Source organism: Microchirus variegatus (genome assembly GCF_963457635.1).
Source record: "Microchirus variegatus genome assembly, chromosome: 4".
NCBI lineage: Eukaryota > Metazoa > Chordata > Actinopteri > Pleuronectiformes > Soleidae > Microchirus > Microchirus variegatus.
This window is the reverse complement of record NC_139805.1, coordinates 2404904-2425770: the sequence shown is the minus strand read 5'-3', so window position 1 is coordinate 2425770 and position 20867 is coordinate 2404904. Positions and strand designations below refer to the sequence as shown.

General features: G+C 43.2%; 1 protein-coding gene across 4 annotated transcripts in view; it reads right to left on the bottom strand.

Moving 5' to 3' along the window:
• LOC310925890 (paxillin-like) overlaps positions 1-20867 on the bottom strand; it is a 39610-nt gene that overhangs the window by 14129 nt on the left and 4614 nt on the right. The window contains exons 1-8 of one of the 4 annotated variants that reach the window (XM_083887929.1): positions 6084-6201; positions 5792-5915; positions 4082-4251; positions 3602-3675; positions 3290-3429; positions 2093-2288; positions 1855-2002; positions 1-1195 (exon numbers count right to left, since the gene is read on the bottom strand). The exon at positions 1-1195 is cut by the window's left edge and continues 185 nt beyond it. In XM_083887929.1, coding sequence (XP_083744055.1) covers positions 1-1195; positions 1855-2002; positions 2093-2288; positions 3290-3386 — 1636 coding nt within the window. In that variant the 5' untranslated portion in view covers positions 3387-3429; positions 3602-3675; positions 4082-4251; positions 5792-5915; positions 6084-6201. Of the gene's footprint in view, positions 1196-1854; positions 2003-2092; positions 2289-3289; positions 3430-3601; positions 3676-4081; positions 4252-5791; positions 6028-6083; positions 6202-20867 lie in introns of those variants that run through there. The other 3 variants (XM_083887928.1, XM_083887927.1, XM_083887930.1) reach the window with 3 other exon arrangements.

Genomic DNA, 20867 nt, shown 5'->3' with positions numbered 1-20867 from the left:
ATCGGTCTTCGTCTCCGTACATGAGGGAGGCGGGTGGCTGGTTCTCACCCGAGTGGAGAGAGTCGGACGCTAGGAGTTTGTCTAGAGCATCGTCCAATAAAGGCTCCCGGCACGGCCATGTTAAATACGGTACTTCGTTCGCCTGTTTTTTTATGTTTGGGGGACAGAGGGTATGAGACCGTACCACAGCAGGTGAAATAGGTGAGGCCCTGGGACTGCTGGTGGGTGCGACCGTGTATGATTTTCTAATGACAGAAGCAGGACTGTTAGGAATTGCGGATTCACTCTTTGGGACAGTTACTGGACTTGAAAGTCTGGGCGTTGTCATTGGACTGGCATTCTTTGGGCTTTTCTCAGGACTAGAACTCTCGAGTTCAGCTGACAAACAAGAGATATTAGGGACCGTCACGGGACTGGAAATTCTTTGAACAAAAAATGGACGAGCACACTTTGGGACCGTCGCAGGACTCGCACCGTCTGGTACTGGACTTGAAAGCCTCGGAACTGTGACTGGACTTGCAGTCTTCGGCACTACATCAGTAATTGCTAGGACTGTCACTGGACTTGAGCAGTTTACAGCTATTTCTGGACTATGACTAATGGGAACTGGACTTGGACTCTTGTAAGACTCATTTAGACTGGAGCGTTTAAGATCAGGTGGACTAGGACTCTTGGCTCTCAGGAGTGGACTGGAGTTTTTAGGCACGGTAATAGCACTAGAACTGGTGGAAACAACAACGTTAGTAGAGCTCTGCACAGCAGAAGCTGAACTAGATATTTTGCTAAAAGTGTCGAGACTCTCTCCATCTAAATCGGAGACTTTACCTAAAAGGGCATCAGCAGTTGACACCAGCGTAACGTTGTTAACTTCAGGTCGTTTGAGAGATTTATTGAAGACACTGAGACGCTCCACGTGTGAGGACTCAGACGTGACACCGATACCATCATCTTTCTGTTGGACTTGGGAGTATTTGGATGATGCAGTTACTACAGTGGAACTGGCTGAAGTTACGAGGCCTGAGCAACCGTCTTCATCTATGTGTAGTTCTAGTGGAAGAGGTGTACAGGAGGGAGTAGTGTAATTTGAAGGTATAAGACTATCCAGTGCACCAGCATGTGGGTTTATAGATGGGGCGGACACTGCTTCGAGTATCGAGTGTGTGTCCTCCTGATCTACAGACAACTGAGAGTCGGACTGAATCAAGTGCAAGTGTAATGATTGCAGTGTACATACAGACACAAGACATACACAGTGGTAGGGAAAAGGGAGAGAGAGAGAAACCAGAAAATAAGATTGAGAATGAAAGGACATGACAACAGAGAAGAGATATAAAGAGGATCCTCAATCAACAAGTAATCCTTTCTAAAAAAAATTCTTAATTAAATTAAATATTTCACTATACTGAATAAAGGCATGCTTGTGGGGGGGGGTCAATATAATATCAAACTGCCCACTATGATTAAAATAAAAATAAGATATCAATTATTGGATTTGGATTATAATTTCAATAATTTCTAACTGAACAGTCATCCGATACATCCAATATAGTTATGCCTCTTCAACAATGCAACTTCCTGTTTGTCAGTGAAATATGTGGAAGAAACTGCTGAAGAGACAGGTTGTTGTGAGACATTTTGGTGATGGAACACTGTCAACAGCAATGGCCGCAGCAGCCAATTGAAGATCACAAAGCCACCAAACAAAATGAACCTGATCCACTATCCAATTTCTAAAATTAAATTTAACAAAACCTAGTCCAAAATAAGAACCACAATGGCAAAAAATAAACAACCTCAATCAAGTGTGCAATCTGGTATGGACCTGAAATCTGCCCACTTGGGAAACCTACTCACATTATTTTGGACTTTAAAGTCAGACAGGGAAGCCATGAGCTCATCCAGCTCTCGCGTGGCTGAGGAGGCAGACATTCGTGCTTGCTGCTGCGCTGGTGTTTCCTCTTGTCCATCGGTTTGTTCTCCTGACAACACCAGAGAAGTGGGACTGAAGGAGGAAAAAAAGAACAGAAATCTTAACATCATAACAAATTAGGAATATTTTTATTTCGTTGCTCGTACAGCGTATCCGTCTTACATGGGCGAGGGCACAGAGCTTTCTAGCTCATCTAGAAGGCTCTCTACACTTGGTCGTACGTCCTCTATTCCCTGCACTGTCGCACCGCGTTTGGGCTTCTCCATCACAGGTGGCGCAGCCTTGCCAGTAGCTGAGACGCCATTCTCGTGAATATGGTGTATGGTACTGCTGGCAGGCAGTGGTGGCGCTGCATCTTCTAGTAAAAAGGGAATAAAAAAACATAAATATAACTTTGAAAAGCATGAGGCATGTGAGTAGGGCTGAACGAAATATGGACACAATTTCATATCTCGATATTAATGCCAGATATCTCGATATCGATACGATACGATACGACTACAGGTTCGGTGAAAACCAAGCATTTTTCAGAAAAATAAAAACATTATACAAAAGACTGTGGAACCCACTTTCCTCATGGAAAGTGCAGTTTTATTGATGAGAACTCACTGCCAGTCATCAACATTATCATAAAGTTAGCAAAGAATAAATAAAAAATAATTTTTCATCATCATCACATTTTTACTGCAGCTCCGCTTTAATGTTCGATGCGTTATCAGTCATCGCGCAAACCTGTTGGTCCTCCTTCAAGTCCCAGTCTGCTAACCGCTAATGCACCTCTCATCTCCTGCGCTATATTATCACCTGTATGCTGCCCGGGGAAGAAGGACGTCTGCAGACAGCGGGTCTTCAGTTCGGAGTTTGTTGTAATAAGATCGTTAAACTGATGTAAGGTTCGGTTGTCCGGCGTGACCACAGGTCCGTGGTTGTGGCAAAATTATCGATGATTTATGTTTTGGCACAAAATTGCCACCGGCCTCATTATCTTCCGCACTCATGTCACTTTTCTTTTTTTAATTTTCCCACTGTATGTCATGTGTGTGTCAGTGTGCGTCTCTATGTTTGTCATTGGTTTGCTTCAGCTGTCGATCCACAGCAAGCATGAAATAAGGTTTGTGATTGGCTGGCCGTAGTGGTGCATTCAAGGGCAATCGTAAAAAAAGATGTTTACTGTGACTGCCGGAGCTGTACATGCAGGGCGAGCGCGGGGGGAAAATCTATATCGTTTATATCGTCGCTTTTTCGATATTAATATCTTGAATGTTCATATCTAGATATCGATACGATAACGATATATCGTTCAGCCCTACATGTGAGCACAGAACATTTGAAAAACTGAACATGAATCTTTGTCTGTACCTTCTGTGGGGAAGGCAGGGGTGCTTTGCTGGACAGCATTGAGTTCCAGGAGAAGGCGGTCCAGCTCAGACAGGTTGCTGCCCAAACTCGAGTTCATTGCAACAGCTGATGATTCACTAGTCTTCTGCTTATTCGGGAGACTGTAAAGAGCAGTAAGAACCACCAAAAATCACTGCTGTGACAATGTTGCTCCAATAATAAACTTGACAAGATTGAGTCAGTCGAAACCAAATTGAAGACTTCTTGGTAAACATTTCCACTGTACTAGGGAATTAAAAACACTGTGTTCCCACTGATAGTGCCCAGTCTTGCCTGTATACGTGGTCCTCTTCACCAGTGGGTTGTGTTGGACTGTTGATTTCTTCAGACCAGGGACCCTTGAAAGACTGAGCAGAGGACGCATAGGACGTAAATAGTCTCCATAAATCAAAAATTGAATGGGCAATAGAGCAAATATAGAAATACTATGGATTTACGATAAGATAAGATAAGATTGCTTTATTTATCCCACAGTGGGGAGAGAGTAGGTTAAGGTAAAAATAAGACAAATCTAGGCAAACAAAACAAACAGGACAACAACTGCAAACAATAACTAAACAGACCAGCTAAAGACAAGGAACAAAACTGTAAACAATAACTTAACAGACCAGTAAAAAAACAAAAACTGTAAACAATAACTAAACAGACCAGCTAAAGACAAGGAACAAAACTGTAAACAATGACTTAACAGACCAGTAAAAAAACAAAAACTGTAAACAATAAACATAACAGACCAGTTAAAAACAAACTTACTTCAGTTTCTTCAAGTCCGTTCAGGGTTTGTTCAGTGGAAGTGGGTGGAGAGCAGATGTCTTGCTGGGTCTGACCCCCAGCAGGGATGGAGTAGGCGTTCTCGTCAGACAGGAAGAGCGGACGCTTGGAAATGTGGGATGTTGTGGACTCGAGGTCCGCCAGCAAAGCATCTGTGGAAAAACAAGATCCATTGTTACAGGTTATATGATTATAATAAAGATAGTGACGCCGAAAATCGTGGTGTCGTTTAGCTATGATAACAGGGTGCAGGATAACTTTGCGCCACTGGAAATCCGCTTCTCGCTCCACTTTTAAGGAATGGATCGAGGTATTGAGCTCAATGGCAAGCTATGAGCGGGTCACCTACAGAGTGGCCGGGAGGGAAGATCTATTTAATGAGATATGGGGCCCATTCCTAGCTCAATTGTTGGATATGAAAGGTTGACGTTACCCACCTCTGTATAATTGATCTATTATTATTTTGTTAATTGGTCCAGGTACAGAATGTGTGTGCTACTTGATTTCCTAGGGTGTTTTTGTTTTGTTTTTTGTTGTGTGTTTTTGTTTTGTGATGTTGGTCTGGCTTGATGTGTATGTTGTTGCCTGACTGCAGTTTTTCTTATTTTTCATTTATGTTTGTGAAGAAGAAAAAAAAGTAAGAAAAACAGACTGTGCGAATACTGATAAAAGACAATTTATCTATTTATTTTTTTTGAAATATATTTGAATTCATGTAACTGTAATAGTGTACTTTTTTGTATTTGTCTGACTAAAACATTAATAAAAAAAAAATATATAAATAATAAAGATAGTGAAGGACAATATAATGATAGACAGTGTAATAAAAACAACAAAACGTTCTTCATTCAGAGGCAAACGTCTAAATATGTAAACTGATATTTCAACTGTATTTACACATCTTTACTCTGTTATATAAAGGTTTTGCTGCAACACGTCTCGCAGCCCGTGACCATTTTGAATTACACACACAGAACCAAATAATTATAACATCTTTCGCAATCGCTCAAAACCCCATGCACACTGACATCAGGGAGGTAGAGCTGTATAATGATGTGAATCATGTCTGTTGACCCTCGTCTGCCGACAGGTCTTAAATACAAGAGCTGCTCGTCATGTCTGTAACCAGGTAAACATGCTGATATTTACCATCCTCACACCAACAGCCACCACCTCTGTGGCAGTTTGGTCTTTTGAGAACGACATGGTCAGAGAAAACAAGTATTAATTAGCCAGAATTTAAAAAAAGGGACACATAACATTATATGGGATTTCATGAAGAGCACAGACTGTATTACTGAATACCTGTGCTTATTTTAGCATGGTCATACACCACGGCAGGGTTTAGTTTCTGTACAAGAAATTCACTGAAAAAAATAAATAAAACTCTGAATTTAATCGCAAACATGATAAAATTATATAAATTATATAAATGTCTTGCATTAATAAATTATTTGTATGAATTTACATAGCTACCCATTCACCACAACAGTAAAAACAATTAATGATAATTAAATAGAGCAAGCACAGCACTGCTTCAATGACGTAGTATTCCTTGTTATTACTACATAAAACAGCACATGACTCTTTATAATATTCTAGCAACTACACTCACTCTCCATCCAAAAATAAACCACTGGGTCAGGAGAGACAAAACCAAAGCAAAAATAACATGGAGAAGATGTGACGTACCTTTCAAAATGACAAACGCTTAGACCCAGCGAAATGAAGAGGAGAAAACACAAAGAAAGTGGAGGAAGAGTGAAAGCCAAACACTGTCAAGCCAGGCAGGAACTGCCTTCCTTAACTCTACCATCTACATAAGTGAACAAGAGATGAGAGGAGGAGTGGGGGCAGAGAGAGGGGTTTAAGAGGTTAAAGTGAATAGCACAGAGTTAAGTTTGTCCTCCTCAGTCTCTCTCACTGCTATGCCAAGTCCAACTGAGCTGCCTGGAGGAGGCTATGGTCGAGAGACACTACTCACGCAAAATGACGAGCCACTGAAAACAATCTCCGGCGGACAGAGACGTCCAACTCTGACGGGAGCACACGCTATCGTGAAAGGAGCAAAGCTTAAAGAGAGCGGCGCTCTTATCAACAAAGACGTGCCCAACTCAGGGAGTGGTATCACAAAAGGTATATAAAAGTGTAATCAGCCCCTCCTTCACACACTGGCAGCATGACACATGACTCACACTCACTTTTAAGAAAAAACGTAATGTTACTTCTGCGACGTTCATCTTAGTTCCAAGTACAAGGGTCGGACTACTAACATATGATCATCAGCGCTCCAGACACAGCACATTTAAATCCGGAGACTAAATATTATCCTGAGCATGACAGCTAGGAACATCATAGGATCATCAGTGGTAACACAGACGGCTGTGTTTCGCAGACAGACAGGAGACGGCAGAAGCAGAGATTAATAACAGCTCTACTCGGACCGACCGAGCATTTGCATGGTGATCATGGTTATCATGGCTCGCATGCCTGTTGACTGGGTTACAGAGAGCAGAGGCTCCTCTCTACACACAGAAGCCTAAGCACATTCCACACAGTTTCATTATGGATACAGCACAGCCCAGTGTTTACACTACTGCAGGCAGATCTGCAAGTGTCTCAGTATCCTCTATGGATAGCGAGAACACACACACACACACACTCACACACACACACACACACACACACACACACACACACACACAGTTATACAGAGACAGAAACATCAGCCAGGCTTTATTGTGCTTGGCGAGTATAACATGTGATAAAAACCTTTTAAAAGACGTTTCGAGTCAGTTCACAGACGAGTGCAGCCAATGCTGCGGTGTCTAAGCACCTCATCTAGTCAAGATAAAGAGGCAATGAAGGTAGAGTGTGAATTTACTTGAAGAGCTTATAAAGCCCAATTTATACTCCTGCGCAAAGTGCTCTGCGTAGGCTACGTAGAGACTCTGCGTCGACGTAGAACCTGTCGAAGAGCCTCTGCGTCGACTCCGACTGCACGAAATATTTTTTAAGTGTCCGTCACTCCGTCAAGGGACAACGGAGACGGCAAGAGCTGCGATTGGTCCTCAGGACAGGCCGAGCTAAGCTGCTCTGTGCCGGCTCACAGTGAGCACCGAGCGTCCACAGACACGGAGCTGATCCCCGCCGATAACGTCGCTGCCGAACTATAAATACGTCATATCTTAACACACACAGCACATGTTTAGACTCTAAATGGCCAATTTCTCGCCTCAAATTATCTTAAAACTGCGTTCAGTTACACAGAAAAGTGAGAAACGGCCACTGTTTCAACAACAACAGTCTTTCTCTCTCAGACGCCATTGCTCACTGTAGCCTGAAGCAGAACAACCTTGCGCAGCGACCCCTACTGATCGGGCGGGAAATTGCAGCGCGTGTCCATCACCACGACGCAGAAGTATAAAGGCTCGAGGCGTCTCCGTGGTGACGCAGACGGATAACGCATACGCAGTCAGAGAAGTATAATGTGGCCTTTACTTGAATGTTTCCTCTTCCCAACTCTTCCCAGAATGCACTTCATTTTACCGGACTATTTCATTAACAGTCTATACGAGTGGTCACCAACACAGTCCAAGTACTGGTCGACCACAGACAGCCAATCAGGTCAACCGGAGATGGACCTGGCTTGATAATGACGGTTGACTATTGTGATTGCTCATTGTACATATTCGCAGATGTGAATTGGAACAAAATAACAACGTTGCTGCTGCTGCCAACTAAACTAACCGTAACATTGTCTAACACAGGGGTCTGCAACCTTTAGGATGAAAAGAGCCATTTTTGTCGTCTCTCCGCCAAAATAAAAGTCATTTGGAGCCGCAAAAAAACACTACTCTCACAACTCTGTATAAAGGTTTTTATACAGACAAACTATATACAATAGTAAATAGTCTCTTTCATTTATGACATTTAAGAACTACAACATGTTCACTTTATACCCAACCTCTAGACCCTCTAGACCCCGTAGACCAGACCTGGTTCTTCCATTGTTTCATTGTTTGTGGCAAAGTAAAGAAATTAAAATGAGCCCACGTTGAAATAAATGAAGCAAATATTTGGATTTGTATGTTGTTCATGCTCAAGAAAACGGTATTAAAACACTTTTATTTGTCGCCTCGATCTCTAAAGCTACAAGGAGCCACTGCAGAGTGGCTGAAGAGCCACATGTGGCTCTAGAGCCGCAGGTTGCAGACCCCTGGTCTAATACTAATACTAATACTGGTGAAATACATTCCATGTTATTCCCTACCTTTCAGGTAGCTCTCAGTCTCAAAAAGTTTGGCGACCCACGGTCAACACAGTCCACTACAAATCTCCATGAGGTGGAGTAAGAAGCAAAGACTAGAGTAAGCACTTGTTGGCCATGTAACTTCTGCTGGTTCCACTGCAAACCACATACAGTCCCCTAGTGTCTAGATTAAGAATTGATGAAATAAAAAATGAAATCCAGATATATTTACAGATGCCCACCAAAATCCAAGCCTTTCTTGGTTTTTTTTCCCAATCCATCCTATATTATTTTGAGTTACGCTGCTCAAACATAGACATACAGGGCCAAAACAAGTATCTGGAAGACTCAGTACATGAATGGATCTGTTGCTGCTGTAAGAACAATGTTATATTGCAGCTGATGGAGACCTCAGTCAACAGATGTTAGTCCAGATGGTTTACACAAGAGATGCTAATCAACTTAGCTCTCTCTGGCTGAACCGGCTTTAATCTTGCTTATAAAGAATCTGCAGCTCCAAAATGGAGTCACTGCTCAAACATGTGCCTCCAGGCTACATGAAACACACTCCCTGACATCTGTACACCTATGTTGTCTATGTCTTATACTATTAAAGCAAGTTCTCGTGATATCAGCAGCTCATTTACTCCTGCAATTCCGAGGCTATGGATTAAACAGGTAGTTTCAGGATTTGATTTTCTTCACCGAGTACTGCATGCAAGACAAGCTCTGACCCATCCACAGAACTACACTAACACACAGAGGTGTGTCAGCCTCCTTTGCCAAGGAAAAAATACCATGACACATACAGACACTCCACACCTATCTAGCAAACCATCTCCACCTATTTTACACAGACTACATCCTGGGGCTGTGCAATTAATCAAATCTTGAGTTTCTATTACAATGATGGCCCCAAACTATTACAAAAACAAAACGATTATAAAACGGAGGGGCCCACGCTCACACACCGTTTGTCAATACAAACAGCTTAGTTTCTGATATTACTTGGGAGAAAGACAAGTCTGTCAACTTTATTGGGATCGAATGAGGCACTCTAGTGATTGTGCTCCAAATACACATGCTGTCCCCCGTTTTAAAGCCCTGAAAACAAAGGAGCCCCAAATAAGCTGCATTGTTGTCTAGAGGCAAAAAAAACATTGTAAACAAGAATACCCTAACCCCACATTCACTTCCTGATTAGCTCTTCTCAATCACACCTCAGCCATCAGCTCTGAACACAAATGACACTTTCAGTTTCACCTCGGGCTGGACAATAACTCAAGAACATAATACTGCAATATCATTTAGTTATATTACTATGTATGATTGTCTTCAATACCAATATATAACACAGGTTTATATTTTTTAATTATAATAATATAATATTTAATTATATATTAAAGCAATGTTAATGCATTTTTTACCAACACTGCATAATTGCTTTGAAGGTTTGACCATATGCAGAATTATTTGAAACATTTCCCTTTTAAACAAGTGTATGTTGTTTTCTGTCCATTAACAGACACAACTTTCATTCAGGAGCAAAATATCAAGTTATAAAAAGTTATTAATTAAACTGATATAACCATTTATCATGAAAACTATAAACTAATTTGATAGTATTTCATCATTATACGTTATTGGCCATAACTTCCAGCCCTAGTTTCACACTTCATCTGCCTCATAACAAGATGTGCTTTCCACCACTTTTCTCTTGATAGCATCACTGTGCAAAAGAGAGAAACAACTTCCTGTTCACACCAGTTTACCTGAATAGTGATATGACACGTGTTTGGTGTGATATGGCGCTAAAACACTGTCTGAATGCAGATAGATTTTTATCTGAAAGCCACTTCAAACACAGTAGTATGGAGTTGTAGTAGTTTAATGAGCACAACACCTCTGCTTTCTATGAGCCTCCATATCCACACCACTCAGTGGGACATGGCAGGGCACAGCTGGGCTCAAACACCGAGAGATAGTGAGTGAAACTGCGACGAGTGTGCGCGTGGTGAGCGGCAGGCAATTCCTCAGAGGCTAAAATGTGGGTTGACACAGATTAAGGAGACTCCCTTCCTCCCAGATGAATGGTGTGCATTTTAATTACATGAACACTGCTCCGCACGGAGCTCATTATACGAGGAAACAGAGGATGAGAGAGAGGGCGAGGGAAAGGGGCTGGGAAAACTGGGCTGATGGAAGGAAAGATGGAAAAAACAACAGGAAATTTACTACAGAGAGGAAACAATTTGAGGAGTCAACTATGTTGACAGCAGATGCCAGGACAGATGTTGGAAAAGCACTTCCTTCACAACCTTTGACAGAGAAAAGTAACGTAAAATATAAATGGGACGTAATTATGGAGCACAACTTTCACTCAGCGAGGTTTGATCGATTGATCGAGAGCCTCCGTCCTGCTCACTTCACACAGCTTGAGCTCTTATCATATTGCTGACCACTGCAAAGAGTCAATCAACGCTCACCACTACTCAACACATCATTATGTTTATTTAGGCCCTGCTCGTTCATGTCAGGGAAAATGGTTCTATAGCCCCTAAAACAACCTGTAGGGGGTGATATTGAGTTGCGCATGAGAGCTAGGTAAAAGCTTCTGCTCATGTCCCTGCACACTTTATCAGAGAGATTCAAAAATGTGCTGACATTAAAGTAAAACTCACAGTGTGAATATCAGCGGCGAGCAATGCAAGATTCAGCCTTCGCTGCATGTTTCCCCCGTGTTCTACCGACCCCCCTTTTCTACATCCTCCTGCTCCCTGTCCTTTTATGTCTTCCCCGTGCATCTGATGTGTTGTAAGGTGCAGGGCGGCTGATACGAAAATTCCTGACATGCCGCAGCTCGCTTTCCGAATATGAAGGGGAAAGAGAGAGAGACGTGCAGATATGTGAGGAGGGAGCGCAGCAGCTGAACAAAAACTGTCACAACACAGAAAAAGGGAGAACTCGAAGCAAGATAAGACGGATGAAAGAAAACAAAATGCCAGCTGTGACAAAGACATTTGCATAGAATGTTTTGAGTGAAATGGATTTCATATTTATACCTACAGTACTTGGTACAAAAATAACCCCTGCTGTTTCCCCTACGAGCAATTTCTCATAGCGTCGGTGAGACATTGTACATATCATGTTGTAACATGCTTCCATGTTCTGTTTGGAGGAAAGTGGCCTTGAGACTGAGGCTGACAGACCATCACAGAAATAACAAATCCCCCCCCTTTGCCTCCGCTTGAAGGGAGAAGAAAAAAAAAAAAAAAAATGAGATGGGTGCACACACACACACAATTATGCTTCACTCCCCTCTGGGCTTGTGTCACGCAGCAGGAGGCCTGTGCCTGGATTTATTCGGAGTGCTTCAGCAGACACACTACTGCAAAATTTAAATCACATTAGATACACACAAACACAAATAACAATATGACAACAAACAGCATGCAGGCGACTCTCAGCCAGGTTCCCCATTCAACCCACCGAGGCATCTCGGCTCACTATAAATACCTCACTGCTTAACACAGAACCTGTGTGTAGATGTACAGAAGATGATGGATGACCATGATGGGTCAAAGCAACAGCAGGACATTACAGACCACCCAAGCAGTCTGTGACTATATGTTACATTACAGATGCACAACTTGGACTCAAAGTAAAAAAAAAAAGAAGCTTGGTTGAAGTTTTCTTAATTGCTGCCCTATATTCTGTTTCTGTTCAATTGAAATTACAAATGCTTACACAGCAGCCTGGACTGCTGTATGAGCTAAAATGTATAAAGCTGGGTTGTAGCCTACTATATGAATTGGAAGCCATGGGAAACAACCAGTATGAGCCCGTCTGAAAAGCAGGTTCAGAGTAGGCCTAAAATCATCCCTTATCCGCCTCTAGAACATCCACATTATTTAAGGGAAATCAGGAAGAAAGAATATATACAAGCCACATTTACATCTTTATTTACCCCAACAACAACAAAGCATGGCACAAATTAGTCACCTGTAAGTCACAGTAACAGCCTGCTGTCACAGGTTGCATGTCTGTGAATTCCCACTTGGTTATGGCCTAAGGAGGAAAAGAATATGGCTCTAAATTCAGGCTTTTGTGGAACAATTATTACCATTGCAAGATAGGGGAGTGAATTGACACTGTGAGAAACTGCCTGGAAACTGGAAGAGATTTTCACTTTTAGGAGTGATTTTTCTAGTCTTTTAATCAACTCATGGCAAAGTAACTTCAATTTTCTGACAAGGATGCAACACAAGTGATAGCTGCCACCAGTTCGACACCTCACCCTTTTTTTTTTTTAATTTACTGCACAATTGACTTCAGTAAATACGTATACAAGTGCCAGCCCAAAAATGTGTCATAGACAAGTTCACACACCCCGTCTTGGTTCTGCAATAAATCCCAAATAAGGAACCTTTAACTACACATTGAAAAGAGGCATGATGGAAACTTGGAAGCATTTTCATTTCCCCTTTTATCTGTTTAAAATTCAACATGGAACTTCCCCAAACACACGGTCACAGCCATGATGCCCAAAATCTTGCTTTTCTTATTTAGAATTATTTCATTTATAAAAGTCATCTCATATCAAATTCTACATATGAATACAACAAGCAAAGAGAAAGAGAGATGATCAGGAACTAAAACACCAGTCAAAGACTCATGTTTGCCCCCCTCCCTCACCTGTGTCAGATATAAACTGCTGTGGGTTCAAACTGCTTCTCTATATGTGTTGGCCCTGTCGTTATTTTAAAATGTTTCAATAGCTAATTAGAAAGCAAAATGTGTTAAGATACAAGAAACAATGTTGTGGTCACAGCATTGTCAGTTACTATGAGTGAGGAGGTGGGTCAGCTCTGAAGCTCAGTTGAATGTGAAAAATGTCCTCACAATGATAAGGCTCACATTGAAAAGTTATGATACAGGGAACAGTTTCGGCAATTAAAATTCTAAGATGTCCATAACCAGAGATTTTTAAGACCGCGAGTTGTCTGGCTACTATTTCAAAAGCCAAGAACGATCAGTTCTGTTGATTCTGTCTTTTCTGGGCTAAAGTAGGTCACAGCACTCAGGTAGGACAAGTACAGAGGGAAAGGGACGGAAGGTCTGCAAAACAGGACAAATAATTCCACTGGGGGAGTCGGCCGTATCTGATCTGTGGGTCCCTGCATCTGTTCTATTTCATCCTTAAGCCTAATTTATACTCCTGCGTAAAGTGCTCTGCGTAGGCTACGCAGAGTCCTCTGCGTCGACGCAGAACCTGTTGTAGAGTCTCTGCGTCGTCTCCGGCTGCACGGAATATTTTTTAAGTGTCCTTCACTCCGTCAAGGGACAACGGAGACCGCAAGAGCTGCCATTGGTCCTCAGGACATGCCGAGCGAAGCTGCTCTGTGCCGGCTCACAGTGAGCACCGAGCGTCCACAGACGCGGAGCTGATCCCCGCCGACTTCGTCGCTGCCGAACTATAAATACGTCATATCTTAACACACACAGCACATGTTCAGACTCTAAATGGCCAATTTCTCGCCTCAAATGATCTTAAAACTGCGTTCCGGGACACAGAAAAGTGACAAACGGCCGCTGTTTCAACAACAACAGTCTTTCTCCCTCGGACGCCATTGCTCACTGTAGCCAAAAGCACAACAACCTTGCGCAGCGACCCCTACTGATCGGGCGGGAAATTGCAGCGCCTATCCGTCACCACGACGCAGAAGTATAAAGGCTCGAGTGGTCTACGTGGTGACGCAGACGGATAACGCATTACGCAGTCGGAGAAGTATAATGTGGCCTTTACTCACCGCCAGAGGCGGTGCTTTAGCACTGAATGTCTCCATCTCGTGCATGCGCAGGTCAAGTGTTTATACTAACAAAGTCACCCTTGACCCCTGACATTTGTGTTGTTTAGTTAGGGCGCCGGCGGTCAGCACCGCTTGCTTGACCTAGCGTCTGCGTAATCGGTGCATTATACATATGTCGGTGAAGCCAGTGTACTCGCTCCCTCTCCTGACATTTGTACTATTGTTATCCGTGAGTAACTGTACCGTGACTACCGCTTTTGCTTTGGCTTTTACTGTGTTGATGATGGCAGTATGTGCGTGACCTCTCGATACTTGTTTTGTTACTACCCAAATCGGTACACCGTTGGCTGTACTCTTCATTCTAGTCCCCTGTAGTTAGCAGACGTGTTCCACTAAGGCTAACTGTATTAGATACCTGTTGTGTATGTGTGTTTGCTCCCTCTCCATCACAGGTGTATACTACTACCTTTAGTAACAGCCACATCTTGAGCTGTGTTGCTAGGCGGTGACGGTTTGTATTTTTGGCGCAGCAAGCTGACCTTTTGCCGGTGAAGGCAGTGCTCTCGCTCCCACTCCCAGCATAGGCGGGTGCTGTTGTCCTAGTAGTGAGCAGAAGTGTGAAGAGCCCACTAAGGCTAACTGTATTCGTCTGTGCGACACCTGTTGGTGAAGGCAGTGTGCTCGCTCCCTCTACCATCACATGTGTATACTATTTACCTTCAGTAACAGCCACATCTCAAGCTGGGTTTGCTCGGTGGTGCCAATTTGTATTTTGGCACAGCAAGCTGACCTTGCCGGTGAAAAGCAGTGCTCTCACAGCACTGTCCCTCTATGGCCAACTGTATTCATTTGTGCGACACCGGTTGGTGAAGGCAGTGCGCTCGCTTCCTCTCCCAGTACCTATCATTTTTCCTAGTCCACTAGAGCTGACGGTCACCATGCTTGGTGACCACTCTTGTTCGACCCGTTTGACCTCTCTGCAAACAGAAGATGATCATGATAGGTCCTCTCAGTGCCTTGGCCTCGAACATTCGGAGGATCTGTGGCTTCATGCCCCAGGCAGTGAGGGTTGACAGACTGGATGAGGTTGAACACCTGCCCCAGCTGACCCCAGCCCAGCAACTGCCTCGAGCACAGCTCGTAGATCTAAGCGTCGGGCTGCCTCCGGGAAGAGGGTCAGGCAGTCTAAACTGGCCTCCAGGCTGGACCAGCTGACTGAGGAGTTAAACTAGATGAAGCCATCCAGTTTTAGGCCCAGTGCAGTGGACGCGTGTGTTCCCGCTTCACCGCCACCACGTGGGAACCGGAGGAGGATGTGCTCTCCGTGGTGGCTTCAGCCACCGAGTTCACCAACTATGGGGCCAATGTGGTTCCCCATGATGCTGCCTCACACACCTCTGGGGCGAGCTCCTGCTCCTCAGCCAGCAGTGGCGGGGATAACTCCATGGGTGCCACCATTCGCATGGCCCCCGCCTGCCTGCAGGTGGACACTCCGCAGGCTCAGCCGGCTCCCGCCAATGCCTCTTCAGGCATGAACCAGCCCAGCTCCCCCACTGCGCCGCATACTCGCCACTGGCTATCTCAGGTGAGAGTCCGGGACTGATTATCGGTTTCTTTTTCCCAGCAGCACCTCAGCTACTGGGCTTCTTTCACCACAGGCCCTTAGGTGATTTCCACCTTAACCCCATGGGTACAAATTTCAGTTCCGACGCCGGCCCCCAACCTACAGCCAGGTCAAGATGACTATTATATGTGACTCTGCAAAAAAAAACCTGTCACCGGGGGGTTCTTCTCAACTTACTTTCTCGTGGTAAAGAAACACGGCGGACTCCGTACTATCACTCAACAACATGAAGTTCCACATGCTCAGTACTGCAGTTTACCTCAATAGACCTTAAGGACTCACAATGAGCTGCCTCGTTCCCTCACAGAGTACACTTTTCTAGGGGGGTGACTCTGGATGACTTTGCCATGAGGGTCCGTCCATCACCTAGGCTTGTCGACGACATCCTCCGCCGCCTCCTCCTCTTTAGAAGGGCCGCTGCTTGCGATACGTCCAGTATATGCGCTTCTTAGCCAAGCTAACGGCTGCTGCCATTGGCTCCCTTAGGTTTGCTGTCACTACGCCCCTTTCAAAGGTGGCCGAACAGTTTTCCACTTGGATGCCAAGCGGCAGCTTAAGGCATCACAACACTGCCTCCTTGGCCTCCTGCCTCCTCGGCCTGCTCTGGCCCCACGGAGGGTGAGATTGTTTCTTCTTCAGGGCATGCCCATGGGCTCCATTACATCCCTTCGGGAGACTGTCACAACAGACGCATCCCTCACAGCTACGGGCAGTGCACATGGCACTGCAGCTTTTTCTTCAGTTCCTGAGAGAGAGGCATGTGCTAGTACGGTCGGACAATGTCTCTGTTGCCGCCTCTACCCTTTACTCTCACTGAGGTTGTTTCTTTGTGTTGCTTCAATGTCTTTCCTGTCAGTCAAGGACACATTGAGGAAATGTATCATCATCTTTTTGCTGACACTGCGATCTGTCATTGTGACATGGCAAACAATAGCAATAAGTAGCACAAAATTAACATTTCATACTACTTTTATACAAAAAAACATAATATTGTGACTAGGGATGGGACTTTTTTGTCGACAAATCGATTGACAATCGACATGTGCGCACCTCGACAAAATGCCCCTCATATTTATTACCGCTGTTCTGATGGTCAATAATGGACATTACAGCCATGTTTTTGAGCCTAAAATGAAGTACTACAGTGTAGAATAGTTTAAACCCCCGCTTTGCTGCTGTTAAAAAAAAAAAGAGAAAAAGTCGACAAAAAATTTGACAATTGACTCAATTGAATAGAACGCTATTACACCAGATGTTTTCCTGCTCCAGCTCATATCAGAGGATCAGCAGCAAAAGTCCCTCAGAGCACAGCAAGATAGTGGAATGATTATTACAGCTTTGACCATATTATGCATGTAATATACTAATACACTACTAAAACAATGCCACTGTTGCTTCGGTCTGTCTTGACATCAAACACATCACTTCCTGTGTGCAGTCCAGGAACGGTCGCTGAGTGACATAAGACCTAAACACCACCATGCTGAGAAACACAGAGCGACTAATGTGGAGCCAAAAGAGTTAATCAGCATTGTGTAAATCAGCATTTGTTTATATTTAAAATTCTGCACTGCAGCTTTAACGTCAGTGGTTCCTTCTGCTCACATTAAGGAAGTCCACAAAAATAGGACAGGATGAAGCATGTCCACAAGCTGTGTGACTGGTATAATGTCTGTCACCTTAAATTGACTATTCTGAAACAAAGAAACCTCCCAACTGCCACAACAACAGAGGTCATTAAAGCCACTTCCTACCACGTCGAGCTGGATGAGAGAACAACAAATAAAAAGGGCCCCATTAAACTAAGCTGACAAAAAGCAGAAAAAAAAGAACATGATGGGTATGTAATGCAACTGTAAAACAGATCGTCTACAGTTAAAAAGGCACAGATCTACAAAACAGTCTGTTCCAGACCCTCAGAGCCTATGCTTGACTTACATGCTGTTTTACTCTTACTTTCTGGTTACAAAAGCAAAAACCTACAGGAGTTGTTTTCGGATATCGACCCTGCAGGCTGTTGTAGCACAGTGCATCGGGCTCATGAGAGATGACATGACGGTTGGCTGAGTGTAGAGCTTTTGCTGCTTAGTCAGCTTCACCTTCAGAGACGTCTGTCTGCACACAAATGTGTTCTATACATTTCAAAGCCCTACAGCATTTTCATTTTTTTAAATTAACCACATGGACTAGAAGAGGATACAGAGGATTGTCTCAAACCTCTAAATGATACATTGATTCTGTGTGAGATTTATGTGCACGTGTCAGGCACAAGGGACTTAGCATTCAGTGTAGCAAGGCCTCTTGTTACATTAAGCTGAGGGTGGATGGACAACAACAACAACTTAAGTTGAGGGGTGGTTTGTTATTGCTGAAGAAAAAAAAACTAACTGGAGGGAATTTGTCCATAGGTTCACACTCAAAGAGTGCTTTTTAGTATGACGCTACTATAGTGTTAAAGCTAAATCGTGTAGTGTGTCCCCAGCTTTAGATATGAACAGAGCAAAGATAAATGTGATGTTTCATGGGGTGTGCAAACACTGATCAGATCTCCCATTCTGTGACCGACACCTCCAACACTGCGGCTGCTGCTCTGACGAGGCTGAGCGGATTCACTTCGCTTTAGGTGACACCACTAAAGCCACAGTGAAGTTAACAACGATATGGGGAGTAACTGCATTTGCGGACTTAAAAAACGAAATACGTGCAGATCAAAGTCAGCAAAACGGAAGTTAACTTCGGAGGCTATTTTGACATGCATGTTCTGTTGGTGCAGGTCCAGAGCAGTGATGCACAGAGCAAAGCCTGGTAGCTGTGGAGGGCGAGGTCAATGAAAGTTTGCCTGAAAACATGCCACAGCACCTAAACTGCAAAAAATGCACAAATAAAAGGACACAAACAATATAAATATTTTTATACCTGCAGAACATACTTCAGTGCAACCATTACCATTTCCACTACATACTTTCATTACCAACAGGAGACAGTGTTAACACCTGATAACTGAGCTATCAAGCTAATCAATCAGTACTCATCCAGATCATCCTAAATCGGCTCTCCATCAAACTCTAAATGCTTTTAACTGTCAATAGATTGCAGCCTGCAGCTTGCTATTTGGTTGACCATGGGAATAGTGAGGAGTGGGAAGAGAGAGGGTGGGGCAGTGCAGTGTTTAAGGAGGATAAGTTTTGGCTGAGGCCCAATCCCTGCATGAGGGACTGTTCAGTCTGTACCCACAGCTGATGCTGGTTGAAGCATTAGCATATGTCAAAATTAATGTATGCCCATATCACAGGGAAGATGCACAGGAAGGAGAGGAGACCTGCTCGCAGCATTCATATCAGGGCTGTTGGGGCAATGTATGAATAGTGGAAAACCTGCTATAATTGAAAAATTCAAGTGTGAAGAATTGGGAATGGGATTTGGTGGAAGGTTAATGTGCATGACTACCGTTCAAAAGTTTGAGGTCACTTTGAAATGTCCTTATTTCTGAAGGAAAAGCACCTTTTTCAATGAATAAGAAATACACTCTATAGTATAGAGTGTATTTCTTATTCAGGGGTCACCAACGTGGTGCCCGCGGGCACCTGGTAGCCCGCAGGCAGCCAATACGGTGCCCGCGGGCTCACTTCACTTCACCTCACTTGCATGTATCCGTATGATCGCTCAGTAAAATATCTTTGATATCGTTTATAAAAACTGGTAATCGTTAGGAGTAAGCACTGGAATGAATGTGTATGCAGTTTAATGCATAATATTAATCATTTAAATGGTAAACAAACAAAAAAATATTATATGGTAGCCCTCCATATTATTTTTTACCCTTAAGGTAGCTCTCATCTCAAAAAGGTTGGTGACCCCTGCTCTATACATTGTTAATGTGGTATTCTAGCTGCAAACGTCTGGTTTTTATTGGAATATGTACATAGATGTATAGAAGCCCATTCCCAGTGTTCTAATGGTACATTGTGTTTGCTAATAGCTAGGGCTGTAACGATATGTGTATGGAAATCGAAATAGCGACACTCAGAGCCACGAACCTGTCACGGCGTGAGAAAACAGAATCGCGAAACGCTCTTTCTAACGCCCAGTTATTTTTTCAGTCAGCCACATGATATGAGCCGTTAGTGCTACCACACTTATTTTTATTAGGGGTGTCAAATTATCGCATTAATCGTGACACAACAATAAGCCGTCTACAGGATTGAAGACCACATCTCACCCAGTCAAGATCCTGCACTCTGGTGGACACAACAAGCGTATAGGTTCAAAAACATGAGCTGTCTGGTGACACACCTGTGCCAGAGAAAACTCTCCGCTCTGCTTTTTTTTTTTTTTTCTTTTATTTGCTCCTCATTTTTCTTATCGCTGCTTTTATGGTCAATAATGGACATTACAGCCGTGTTTTTGAGCCTAAAACGAAGTAGTACACTTTAGAATAGTTTCCACCCCCGCTGTAAAAAAAAAAAAAAAAAAAAACGACACGTGGACCTCGACAATAGACTCTCAAAATGTCTGAAATTCCCATCCCTAGTTAAAACACAGATGGATCAAACCCGCAGGAGGTGGAAAAAAACCGTTACAGCGCACATGTTTAAAAGCGGCACCAGAGCGTCAGCGTGATTATGTAAACATCGGAGAATTCACAGATTCTAACGGTAACATTTTTATCACTCTACGATCAAGATTCACGGATCCAGCCCCAAAATAAGAGCAAAACAACAACTGACTTTGAAGAAATACAAGCAGAAATGTTGTCTTACCTTTGCTGTTTATCAAAACAAGTTATTTCCACCGGAACAAAACAGCTTCTCATGAAGAACTACACTTCCCAGCATGCTTTGGGGACAAATCCCAGTCTGATTGATCATTTACTTTGTATTTTTCAACAATATTGTTTTGTTGCAGAAAAGAGAGAAATCTTTGGTTATTTATTTATTTATGTTTAAATCTGTTCACAGTGTTCAAAAATATCTTATTAAATGTTACATTAAGTTGCTATATAATTAAATGTTTAAATAAAATGTTTTTTAAATGTTCAAAAATCGTGATACAAATCGAATGGTGAGTTTGTGTATTGTTACG